This window comes from Rhagoletis zephyria, unplaced genomic scaffold (genome assembly GCF_001687245.7).
Source record: "Rhagoletis zephyria isolate East Lansing unplaced genomic scaffold, Rhagoletis_zephyria_1.1 Rzeph_scaffold_00200, whole genome shotgun sequence".
Classification (NCBI taxonomy): domain Eukaryota; kingdom Metazoa; phylum Arthropoda; class Insecta; order Diptera; family Tephritidae; genus Rhagoletis; species Rhagoletis zephyria.
Window position 1 is genome coordinate 20,027 of NW_016157284.1, and position 13,911 is coordinate 33,937.

A 13,911-nucleotide genomic window follows, 5' to 3' on the forward strand; every position below is an offset into this window, starting at 1 on the left:
TGTGCTTGCCACATAAAAGCAAAACGTTTGAAAATTATTGAAATCGGACTAAAACTACGGCCGCTTTTCATATAACGGTAAATTTCAGAAATGCTTGAAACTTCAATATTTCGTAATTTGGGGACGCTAATTTACTCAAAATTGATACAGCCCGGCTTACCATTTAGCGGTAACTTTCGGAAAGGTGAAAACCACATATTTAATACTTGCGCCGGGTATTCAATGTTCGGCTCCGCCCGAACTTAGGCTTTCTTACTTGTTTAAAGTTGATGCCATATTGGATCCGCTAATTTGAATTTTGAAACACTGATATCAGATGCGTAATCAGCGACCCCAGAAACCACCTGGTAACGTGGTTTAGCCCATGGCAATGCTTATAACGTTCCGTATCAAGGATTTGATTTTTGCAGTACCTTTTCGAAAGCATATTTTCGGGCACTAAGCCCATTCTAACTGTCCAAGACAGTTATGTAATTAAGGGAATATTTCCCAATAATGCATGAGTAATTACATGTTGAAACAAAATTTTTAGATGTACTTTAACATGTCACGAAAATAATAAAATTGAAAACATCTGTGTTTTCATAACAAACCTACTAGCGCGACCTCCAAAAAGCTTTTTTTCAAAATAAAAAAATTCGTGTCTTTTTTTTTTATCACATATAACAATGTTTTGATGTAGCGTTTATGAATTTCCAAAAAGCGTGTTTTTTTTTAACCACTCTAATATGTATACATATACATCTTGATTCACAGGCCTATCGCGGATAATCCAAAAGAGGAGGTGCTTATAGTAGAGATATGGTAATAGTTGTCGTGCTATCAATGAAGATTGCAAGTAATAATATTTATATTTACAAATGTGCCCTAGGGATTTCGATGCTGCTGAAACAGTTAAGGAAAAAGTAAATAAACTATTTGATGTCAAAGGTGTTAAGGGACTCAGTAAGCTTATGAAAGAGATCGCACAAGCTGCCTCTACGGGAAAGCACGACAATGAATTAATTGGACGTGTAGCAATAACTTTAAAAGTAATGTATAATAAAGCAATCTAAAAGAATCTTACTATTTACTTATTCTTCATTCTAGTCAGTCCCAACTTCAGGCATAACTGCTTGGCATAATTTAGAGAAGAGCTCTAAAATAAAAAGTCGGGGTTCGGTGCTAGTTAGTATGACCTTAAGTGCTGAGAAAAACAAACGCGTTGCTATCCAAGAGCACAGACACCTGCTGAATCTATTACTGATGCACGAATTGGATACTTCTCAAGTATCTGAATACTGGTGGAATGGAAATTTCAGTACCAATGCAGAGCTAATTCGATCTCAGCATGCTGTTCAAAGTGGCCTTACGAACTTCGATTGTGCCCTTAGCCAATGGATTGTGTATTCGAAAATCCATGAAAATCAAAAACTCAGCTTCAATGTTTTTAATAGCCTACTCGATGTTATTATTCCAATCCTAAAAGTTCTTCAAACTGATTCTGAAGATACAAAATCATTTTGGAATGGAGTTAAAAGGATTTTGCCATCATGCTTTTCAATCGTCCGAAAAATTCGTGCAAAGAATGTTAGCGATAAACACATAGTAAGCACATTATGTGAAGTCTTAGATATTATTTCCAAAATCAAAACTTTAGGGCACCCTGTGGGTGAAATTTTTCCCCAAAATATATATGGTTTTATTTCACCAATGTGCCTAAATACTAATAATATTGATGAAGTGCTGATAGAAGTTATAAACACCGGTGTCAAGGAATGGTTAGAATACATTCTAGAAGGGAGTAAATCAAATTGTAATGATGAACCAACAGACGAAGCAAAGCTTGAGTTTTTAATAAAACTGGTACAGATGGTGCGGTCTGATTTACAAAGAGCGATGGAGTATTTTGATAAGCACTTTTATCAGTAAGTATACAAGCGTTTTTGAAATCATACCCAATTAATATTTCCTTTTTCCAGCAAAATTAGATTTAACTATTCTGCTATTGTATTCAAGTATTACGATTCAAATATCTTTGAAATTTGTAAAAACAACGTTGAAGACGTGTGCTCTCATATCAAAACACTTCATATACCTGAAGATACGTTGGAGTATTCAAATCTGTTGGACACGAAATCCTTAAACATGGGAACAACCCTCTTTGAACTTTATTTAGTGTTGAAGCGGTTTGTTACTTTAGGTAAAAAACAAATATTATTTTCATACTAACAGTTTATACGCGTAATTTCTTCGATTTAATAAGAATTATATCGCTGGCTTAGCGTGCAAACATGTTAAGTCCACTTTTTATGAAAATTTAGATTTTAATGCAGTAAGATAGAGGAACTCAAGATACATCATTACAAAAAAAAGTTACTGTAATGTCGTTCTTACTTGTTGTCATGCAGTGGTATGCAAATGTGCTAAGTCAAACAAAAAAAAAAATCAAGAAAAAAATATAAACACGTACTGTAACTACGCCCACTTCGCATATAAAGGTATTTTCCAAAAATGCAAGAACTACGATATTTCAATAAATATTGGATGGAAATTGTAGAAAATTAGTATGTGAAGTACAATTTTTGTTAAAAATAGTTATTATAAAACTTAAATGAAATTATGTATCTCAGTATCCCATTCACCAATCCTTACCAAATTCGGTACGAGCCGTGCTTATGATCTAGTTTCTTAACTTAATCTGTTGAAAATCTTTGAAATCGGGCAATGACTACGCGTATCTACCATATAATGGTAATTTACAGAAACACGAAAACCGCGATAAATCAATAACTACTAAAGTAATTCCCTTAAAATCGATGATTGCGATAACCAGTTACGAGAAAATTGGGTTATAACTGGGCGCCGCCCAGTTATGATCACAAATGTGTAACTCGGTATCCAATTTATTTATTTATTTATTTTTTTATTTATTTATTTCAGTCTTGGAATACAGAATATTCTTACAGACTACTCAGCTAACACTAATTAAGTGCTACTAAAACTTAAAAATTAAGATAAATTTTAAATACATTAAGTTCACAAGAGCTAAGATTAAATACATCGCTAGTGGTATAGCGCAGAGAAAAATGTTCGCAGATGAGTAACCAAGGCAGGGCCTGATTGTGAGAAATCAATGTCCAAAGCATTGAAGACTAGGTTAAGTTCAGCACACGTTCTAGAGATCGGAGCGTTGGCACCATAACTGCTTCTAGAGAAACCTATTTTAAAGAAATCCCAATGGCGGAGGATTCTAGAGGGAATATTAAATGCAATCTTTTCTAGAAGAGAAGGGCAGTCAATTGATCCAGTTATGATGTTAACGACAAACGTGCACGCTAAAATGGATCTTCTGTTATCCAGTGTTGTAAGGTTGATTAGTTGGCAGCGAGAATAGTATGAAGGAAGTGGCAAAGAAAAATTTAATGAACGGAGAGCAAATTTTATAAAAACTTTTTGAACACGTTCTAATCGTTTAGCTAGAATTTTAGTGTAAGGCCTCCAAATAAACGTTGCATACTCCAGTCTTGACCTGACAAGTGCACAAAACAGAGTTTTAAGAGTGTAAGGGTTCGTAAACGCCTGACAGTTTCGGCGGATAAAAGCTAACATCGAGTATGAGCGCGAAAGGATGTAATCGACATGACTATTGAATGCGAGTTTGGAGTCAAAGACAACACCAAGGTCCTTCATTTGGGTCACAGATTGCAAAACAGAGCCAGAGATAGAATATGATGTATGCAAAGTATTGAGATGTCTACTGTAAGATACATGAAAGCATTTGCCGATATTTAGCGTCAACTGATTTTTGCAGCACCATTCATGAACTCTGTACAGGTCCGATTGCAGGTTGGCTGAGTCATAAAGGTTTTTGATAGTTGCAAATATTTTAAGGTCATCAGCATAAAGTAGGTAATTAGCAAATTTGAAACAAGAACTGATATCGTTGATGAAAAGCACAAAAAATAGGGGACCGAGAATGCTGCCTTGAGGGACACCCGAGGACGCGATGAACGGTTTTGAGGTTGCATTATCGACTACTACAAAGCAGCGCCTATCAGTTAAGTAGGAATTAACCCAAGACAAAAATGTCGAATGAAATCCAAAAGAGATCAGTTTCAGCAGAAGTAAACGATGTGATACTTTGTCGAAAGCTTTCGAGAAGTCAGTGTAGATGGTATCCACCTGAGCTTTGTTTTCAAAAGCAGATAAGCAGTAATCACTGAAAATAGCCAAGTTTGTGACTGTTGAGCGGTTAGCGACGAACCCATGCTGATTAGTAGAAATTAGGTTTTTAACAGCAAAAGACAGTTTACAGCTTACAACAATCTCAAATAATTTGGATACTGAAGATAGCTTTGATATCGGTCTGTAGTTGCGGACATCATTTTTGTTCCCACTTTTAAAGATAGGGGTTACAGACGTTTGTTTCCAGTCGTCCACAAATATGCCCGAGGCCAGAGAGTGATTGAAGATTGCAGTAAGAGGCTCAGCTAAACATAGACAATTTTTCAACAGAAAAGCCGAGAAACCCTCTACATCGCCTTGTGAAGATGGCTTAAGATCACCAATTCCTTTGATAACGTCCTCGGTTGAAATGGTTAGCGAACCAAAATTCAGCGAAGAGTCACTAGAAGAGCTAGAGCCCGTTATATTCGAGTCCATGTCATTGACAAAGTTAGCGCAAAAAAACTCAGCGAATAGGTTTGCCGAGTCAGAGGCTGAATTTGCGGAGCGACCATTGTAGAAAACATTTGTTGGAATTGATGAGCAAGATTTTCGGGAATCAATGAAACGCCAGAAAGATTTGGGATTCGAGATAATATTAGCTTCAAAGTTTAAAATATAATTTCGGTATAAAAATTTGTTCAAACAATTAAATTCTTTTAGAAAGTACCGGAACTTAAGAAGATGCGCGGAGTCGTTTGAGGATTTATACAATTTGCTAAATTTGTTTTTTAAATTTTTTAGATGCTTTAAACGCTTCGTGTACCACGGTAGTTTGTACACCTTCTTCTTAAGAATAGGGATGTACTGCAGGCATAGCTCATAGAGGGTGGTCTTAAAAATACGGTAACAAGAGGTTACATCACTGCCACGGAAAGTATAATTCCAATCTATATCTGATAGGGCATCATTTAAGGAAGAAAAATCACACGATTTATAGTTAAAATTAATACTGCGATCTTCCGGCACTGAATCAAAGTTATAAAACTCCAGCTCAAGAGCGAGAGGCACATGATGCATTATAGCCGGAGAGATGGGAGACATACATTCCGATAACGTGAAGTTTACATTGTCACTGATAAAAGCAAGATCCAATAGTCTATTTAGTTGGTTATAAATACAGTTAACTTGCTGTAATCCAATACTTGAAAAGCTATCAACGATATAAATTTCTGTTGGAGAGCTCACGTTTGCAGCTATAAGAGCAGCAGAATCTCCACTTGGAGTCCAGTTCAGCCGGCTAAAGTTGAAATCACCAAGAACACAAATGTGATTATTACCAACGACATCAGACGCCAATGATACGATGTTATCAGCGTGTGCAACGTAAAGGCTTTCAGAGCTATTCGGCGGGATGTATGACGCACATATGTAAAGGATATCGCCGGAGGAGCTGTGAATACAGACGCAAAGCTGATCAAGGAGCGAGTCAGAATTGGTGAGCGTTACTTGTGAAGCTTTGAATCTCCGTTGAGCCGCTATGAGAACACCACCGCCTCTAGAACATCCCGTCTTCTCAGCATCACGGTCTTTGCGAAAAATGTCGAAAAGGTCAGAATCAAAGATTTCGCAATCAAAAAAGCTGTCGTTAAGCCATGATTCCACAAAAACGTATACGTCATATTCCAAATGAGCAGTTAACATGCGAACCTTTGCACATTTAGTTCGAATACCAGATATATTTTGGTAGTAGATTTTCAGATTATTATCATTGCAGCTGCGATTTGGGCTAGTGGTTCGCTTCCGAGTTGTCCAGTTTTTGAAAAAAGCGGAACGGTCTTACTTTTATGTTAGTCGGCCAGACCGCTGGATTCGCAATTTGGTTGTAGAATGCTGGTGAAACGCCAAATTTAAAGTTAAGGCTACGCAAACTATCGACAGAAGCACCCTTTTTAACCAGCTTGTAGCAAGCCAGGTGTTGACTGTCAACGCCTGACTGATTAGCAACATATGAAATTATTTTATCTTCAGTCACGGATGGTTTGAACGAAGAGATGTGTAACCACTTCTTTTTAATTACAACGTCGAGGTCGCAGTTAGTATTACTGCCCACAACAATATTTTTATATCTATTTGATTTCTTGTTGCGTACCGTTTTCCACTCATATTTTTCAGCACCATCCGTAGAATGCTGTGTAACAGCGTTTGAAGGCAGCGGCGATGTGAGCAAACCAGACGTAGGAACAGGATCGCATGAATTTGAAAACACAGCATCACCAGCATTAGGCAACGAAGCATTAACTGAAACATTACGGGCTACAGGCAAGCAACGAGTTTCAGTATTATTGAGCATAGCATTAGAATTAGCATCACTGGCAGTAGGCAAAAATTGAATAGGCAAAGTAGGAACCGTAGAAAACTGTGTGACAGCGTTTGAAGGCAGCGGCGATATGAGCGAACCAGACGTAGCAACAGGATCGCATGAATTTAAAAACCCAACATCAGCAGCAATAGGCAAAGAAGCATTCACTGACACATTGCGGGCCACAGGCAAGCAATGAGTTTTATTGTTATTGTGCTTTGCACCACTAGCAGCATCACCAACAGTAGGCAAAGCATTCACTGATGCGCTATTGTTATTGTTGATATGCTTAGCACCACTAACTGAGTGCGAAGATGGTGTTAAAGAGGATGGTGAAGAGCCGGTAAAAGTCATTTCAGTAATAGCGGTATAATTGCCATCATCAGGCGCAACAAAAGTATTCTGAACAGCAGGCGGGCGGCTATTCGACTTCTTTTTAGAAGCATTTACATTGTAGTTTGTTGTTTTAGCAACAGCCACTTTTAGGATATTAATTTCACTTAGCACTTTCGCAATGTTGTTGTTGTTGTCATTGAAAATTTGTTTGCTTATGGATTCAAATTGATTTTTGACTACGTTGAGTTGCTCGTGTAAAGATTTGAATTTTGTCTCAAAGTCACTTTTAATGGACTCCAACCCATGTTTATGTGTCGACGATATTAGGTCAAGAGTCTTGCTTAATGTAGCTGGCATGAGTATGCATTCCGAACAGAAATAGCGAATGTGGCGGTTCGAGATGAGCAAACCAATATCGTATTCCGAAATTTGGCCTTCACAGCACGCACGATGGAAGCACTTCTTGCAAAATCCACTGCAGGGCACGATACAAGTATCTCCTCGCGCAAAAACCTTGTCGCACTTGCCACAGAGGCCATCCATATTGAGCGTCGAAATTCACAGCTTACACAAATTTGTAGAGATTTTGATTAAAACTAGACGAGCAAAGAAAACACGTCCGCACTGCACGACAGCACAAAGCAAAAAAAGCAAAAAATTTATCAGTTTCTACCAAACTCGGTGCACTTAATAACCTTGGTACGGAAAAGCAATTCGTTGAAAGTTATTCAAATCGGACCAAAATTACGCCCGTTTCCCGTATATCTAACGGTAAATTTCAGAAATACGGAAACTGCTATTTCAATAACTAAGGACGCTAATTTATTCCAAGTTAAGTGGCATCGCCCACTTTATGACTACAAAGGTGTATCTCGGTAACCTTTTATCGATTTCCACCAAACTTGGTTCAATTAAATCATTGAGTTTAACTCACCATATTATCGAAAACGTCTGAAATCGGGAAAGACACCCCTGCTTATCATGCAAAGGCAGTTTAGAGAAAGTTGAAACGACAATATTCGATACTTGCGCCGGGTATATAAAGTTCGGTTTCGCCCAAACTTGTACTCCTTTACTTGTTTTTAATTATTTCCCTTTATAAATGGTATATCAATTTACGACTACAAATAGTTATTTTTGTTAACATCAATGAAATAAGACTGTATTAGGTTATTATTCATTTTAAAACAATAAAATATATTTAAAACAAACAACGAAATCTTTTAACAATAAAAAAATAATGAAAAACGGATTGATAGAAAATGTGCTAAGTCCACATTAAAAGAACAAAATCATAAAGATAAAATCTGGTAAGTCCCAAAAGAGCCTATAAGTCTGCAATAGCTTAATTTTAAAATTGGCCGATTAACTAACTAAGGAACTAAGTAAGAAAACTGCATGTACAGGTTAGGAAAATATTAACAACAAAAAAAGTTAGAACGTTTTTTGTCCCTCCTGAAAAATTCAAAAATGGACTTAGCACGTTTGCATACTAAGCCAACGATAATGATGATAATAAGAAATATTCTTCAGATTCTAGATATACTAGAACCCTCAATATCTCTTTCAGGGGTCAAAATACAATCTTCCTCTCCCTCTCACTTCCGATTAAGAAAATCGTGGGAAATTTTTCTCTTTCTCCTTTATTAAACAATGCTGAAAATAGTTTGGTAAAAAAGTGGTTACCATGAATGTGAAAATAATGAAATGAGTCTCTTATTTAAGACGAATTCTCAGCGATTAATTTATTTTTACTTTAAGCATAAATGTATTTATATATATACTAACAACATTAGAATTAAGTAAATTTTTTTAATAAGAAGAGTAGTTGTGGAAAACTGGTTCGGTATCTCTGGAAATGTTTTTGGTAGAGAAGTGCGATTTGATTGGAGATATATGTATGTATAAAACCAATCCCATACTAATACAGACAAAGTTGAGTTTTTCGAAATGGGGGCGTGGTGCCCTCATTGAAGTGAAAGTTATAACGTCTATATACCCCCTGTCACCTGCTGCCGGCACGATATCACCCTGACATAGGTGCGCTACTCAGAGGTGAAAACCGAATGGTAGTAGGTGACTTCAACGCGCACCACGATCTCTGGCACTCAAGTTGGCCAATGATCGTAGGGGAAACCTTTTGGCTGAGCAGATAGACGATTCGACATTCTGCACCATGAACGACGACGCCCCGACCAGGATTATGGGTAGCAGCAGCAGCTCGCCAGACCTCATAATTGCTAGCGCTGGTTTGATCAATAGCATTTCATGGCGACCTATGCTAACACTAGCATCAGACCATCTACCCATAATCATCTCGATAAATAAGCCCACCGACTTTGCTCCCGCGGACCACCGAACCTACACCAACTTCAACAAAGCTGATTGGGACGGCTCCGCGGAATTTACTAAGAGCACCTTCGTTGAGCTCTCCACACCAACCGACGTCCACTTTGGTGAACGTAAGTTCCGCAGGGTTGTCTCTGCTGCTGCAGTTCACTTCTTACCGGCAGGTACATTACGGACCCCGATTCAAACTTCCCTGCTGAAGCGGCTGTAGCCGATGAGCGTGACAACCTTCGTCAGGCCGATCCCGGAAATCCCCGTATCAGGGATCTCAACGTGTGAACGTACATAAGCGGAAGAAGTGGGAAGAGCATCTGAAGACCTGTAACTTCACCTCTGGTGTGAGTAACCTTTGGTCAACCGTGAGGTCACTGTCCAATCCGACGAAGCACGACGACAAGGCCAAGCGTCGAGTGACCAGAAGGGTGCACAAACTGCCAACAACTTGTGGTCCCCATGCTTTCACTAGCGGTGAAGTTCAGGTGGCCATCGGGAAGGCGAAAGCCTCCAAAGCAATGGGTCCCAACGAAATATGCATGTTGATGCTGAAAAATTTGGGTCCTGCGGGAGTAGCGTACCTAATAGAGGTCCTCAATATGTCAATGGCCACTCTCATCATCCCAGACCTGACGACCACCTGACCCCAGCGAAGCATCAGCATGGTTTCCGCAAAATCCACAGTGCAACAACAGCACTAAACGCCATAAACACTCAGATAACACGTGACCTTAACCGCAACCGTCCCTCAGAGAACTATTCTAGTAGCGTTGGACCTGTCAAAGGCGTTTGACACCGTCAGCCACTCCACGCTGCTAGAAGACATAGAGGCCTCCTCTCTCCCACAGAGGCTCAAACGGTGGGCGGCGAATTATCTGAGTGGTCGACACTCGTCGGGAATGTTTAGAGACAAATTGGGCAAACTCAGAAAAATAAAACGGAGGGTTCCACAGGGTGGTGTCCTTTCCCCACTACTTTTTAACTTTTACTTTTCAAAGCTCCCTCAACTACAAGAGGGAGTCTCGATTGTCTCCTACGCCGACGTTTGCTCGATCATGGCATCTGGGAATGTAATTGATTACTTGTGTTTGAAAGTAAACGGGTATTTCTCCGAGCTTTCTCGCTTCTTCACTGCAAGGAGCCTAACCCTCCCCTACAAAATCCTCTGCGACCTTGTTCACCACCTGGACGAAGGAGGGCAGACTACTGCTGGGAATTCACGTCGATGACACACCGATTCCGACGGTGAATAACCCCAAAATACTCGGAGTAACCTTCGACAGTCTGCTCTACTTCTCTGCGCACGCAACCGCTATTGTCGACAAAGTACAGAGCCCCAACAAGGTCCTCAAGTCGCTAGCCGGCCGTACTTGGGGCAAAGACAAAGAAACTTTGCTGGCAACATAATAGGCAATAGGCCGGACGGTTTTAAATTACGCAGCACCAGTGTGGTCGCCGAGGACTAGTAGGAAACACCGCAGTACGGACAGCGACTGGATGCCTCCTAATGTCGTCAGAGCACCACCTGCATGACGAGGAGAAAATTCTCCTGATTAAGGAGCACAACACAATGCTCTGCAAGCAGTTTCTTGTTGGGAGCCATAGACGTGGTCACCCAAATAGACAACTGCTTGCAGAAGAGCCCTCACCCAGGCATGTCAGGAGGCATCTCTGCGAGCTGACGGACGAAGTCCAGAGGTTCATTAAACAACCTCTGGATCCGTCAGCTTATCGACAGGTCCTGAACGGTATTCACTGGGAGTCAGTCTCGAGTTATGTAGACTCCAGACCTGTGAATGTCGTTCTAGGCGCACAACCAGAACAGATTAGACGCATATGTACCAAATGAATGTCCGTCATGCTGAGAGGCACCTCATGATTATTATTAAAAGGAAACAAAAGGGATTTTCATTTAACACAGTTATCGATGCAAAATTAAACTCTATTCAAAAATATTCGCCACTCTTACGTAATTAATCGTTCTAAGGATTTGATGTGGGGTAAAATGATGTATAATTATTAAAACTTATACGGACAATTTTGAAAATTTTCTCCCTTTAACCAATTAAAGCGCTCATTGAGAAAGAAAAAATATTCGCCACTCTTACGTAATTAATCGTTCTAAGGATCTGATGTGGGGTAAAATGATGTATAATTATTAAAATTTATACGGACAATTTTGAAAATTTTCTCCCTTTAACCAATTAAAGCGCCCATTGAGAAAGAATATTTTCAATTGTAACTGGTGTTTGATGCAAAAAGCGGAACAAAGTACACAGTGCTACAAAAAAGAATAAAGCAGAAATACCTGGGAAGTTTTGTTTATTTGTTGGTAGGTCTTTTCGAGTAAAACAAGAATCGAAATATGAAATTTGTGAAACACCTCCAAAATCTTGATTTCCCGTAAAAAACCTTCGTACTTTTACGCACTTATAAGCCTGTAGCTTCGTTGATTATTAACCGAGTTTCAGTTTATTGCTTAGGGCTTTGGAATGATATATATGTGAGTGAAGAAACCTTAAGAGATCTATGTGTATTTACCCAGCACACACATTTATTTTTTACTTCTTTCGCCTTTATTAAATTTTGCTAAGGATTTACGCATTATTTTATAAGAAACCCATAATAGTCTTAATTGATTGTAGAGCTACATTTAATAACGAGTAAAATGAGTGTTTATTTTCAAAATCAGATGAAAGTTTACTGGGTTATTCGACTTTTTATGGAAACAAAATTTTTGCAAAAACATTGTTTTTGGCTATACTACTCAAACATGTTTGCTTGGCCGTTTTTTTCATAATTCAGCATCATCAGTTCTTAAGTGTAGTGACCAGCAATATTCTGAGATCATTTTTATTTAATTTTTTTCTTCGAAACATTTTTTAATTGCAGCTATTTCTTGGTGAAAGTGTTAGTGTTGTTTATCACTGAACTGGCCCTAATTATGTGGGAAGAAGTCCAAATGCAAATGAATTATCATGGACATGTTGCAACCCATTTCAGCATACAAAAATTCGTTAACAACCATGACATAGTCGTCGCTTCTGTGGTTTCTATGAAAATACCTAAAATTCATAAAAAGAGATAAAACCGATGAAATAGTACTAGATGAGAGAATAAAAAATGAATATCTCCTTTTACTTAGGTTTAACTTAATTTTAGGAACACCACTTTAAGTTGACAAAAAGCGTCGCTATTTACATCCAATTTTACAAATTATAAGAAAACCGTACTAGTCCTAAATTGATTGTAAAACTTAATTTAATAACGAGTAAAAGAGTGTTCATTTTTAAAAATCGGATTAAAAATTACTAAGTTATTAAACTCTTTATAAAAACAAAATTTTTGAAAAAAATGTTATTTTTGGCTATGCAACTGAAAAATGTTTGCTTGACCGTTTTTAGTTGTTTTGATGGGTTTCATGGTGTTCCATAGTGCTTTTTTTGTGCAATCCGTGCAATCGATGCACCTTGCAAGGGCTTTGCAAGACTGCGAGAATACCCCTATAGTTTCATATATCCTAGCTTTAAATGCAGTGGTGGTAGGACAACATTTTAACGACGTTTAAAACGTTTTTCCAGGCCTATTTGATGCGGCTCTCGGAATGGCCATATTTTGCGATCATAGAAAACGTCAAATTAATAAAAAAAACGTTCAAGCAAACATTTTTTAGTACAGCCAAAAATAAAATCGGACGAAAATTTACTGAGTTATTGTACTTTTGATGAAAAACACATTTTTGAAAAAACGTTAGTTTTGGCTATGCACCTCAAAAATGTTTGCTCGAGCGTTTTTTTTGTTGTTTTGACGGATTGCATGGTATCCCAAATGAAAACCGTATTTTTTTCGTGCAATCCGTGCAATCGATGCATCGTGCAAGGGCTTTGCAATACTGCGAGAATTCCCCTATTATTTCATATATCCTTGCTTTAAACGCAGTGGTGGTAGGACAACATTTTAACGACGTTTAAAACGTTTTTTCGACCTATTTCGTGCGGCTCAAAGAAAACGTCAATTAAAAAAAAAGCAAGTTCAAGCCAACATTTTTGAGTTGTATAGCCAAAAATAACATTTTTTCAAAAATTGTGCTTTAAAAACAAGTTTAATCACTCAGTCAACTTTCATCCGACTTTTGAAAATAAACTCTCATTTTACTCGTTATTAAATTTAGTTTTACACACAATTTAGGACTACTGTAGTTTTCTTATAATTTGTAAAAACAAAATGGATGTAATTAGCGACGCTTTTTTGTCATCTTAAAGTGGTGTTCCCAAAACCAAGAGAAACCAAAGTAAAAGGAGGTACTCATTTTTTATTCTCTCATCTAGTACTTTTTTATCGGTTTTATCTCTTTTTATGAATCGTATATATTTTTAGAGGACTTTAAATTCGTAAAATTATGAGCGACGTGAGCTTTTTGAACAAGCTAAGCTGTGTAGAAAAACGTGCATGGAAGAGTTTTGTGGCGCTATGCAATAATTTCCTTGTAACATATCCATAAAAATTAATTTCCTTCATTCGCATTTGGACTTCTTCCCACATAATTTGGGCCAGTTCGGCGATGAACAAGGCGAACACTTTCATCAAGAAATATATACAATTAAAACACGTTTCGAAGGAAAAATAAAATAAAAATGTATTTGTCAATGTTATTGTGGCTTATTAAAATTTTATTTTTAATATTTTTTTATTGAGCTTTGTACCACGATTGTTTATTAGGAAAA

The 13,911-nt window shown here is 37.9% G+C and overlaps 1 protein-coding gene across 1 annotated transcript in view; it reads left to right on the top strand.

The window, feature by feature from the left end:
- Positions 1–495: 495 nt before the first annotated feature.
- The window catches only part of stac (C2 and C2B_Munc13-like domain-containing protein staccato), a 251,953-nt gene continuing 238,537 nt past the window's right edge, over positions 496–13,911 (top strand). Inside the window, exons 1-5 of the mRNA XM_017609205.1 lie at positions 496–503; positions 757–804; positions 872–1,031; positions 1,090–1,907; positions 1,962–2,182. Of these exons, the coding sequence (XP_017464694.1) occupies positions 496–503; positions 757–804; positions 872–1,031; positions 1,090–1,907; positions 1,962–2,182 (1,255 nt within the window). The remainder of the gene's footprint in view (positions 504–756; positions 805–871; positions 1,032–1,089; positions 1,908–1,961; positions 2,183–13,911) is intronic.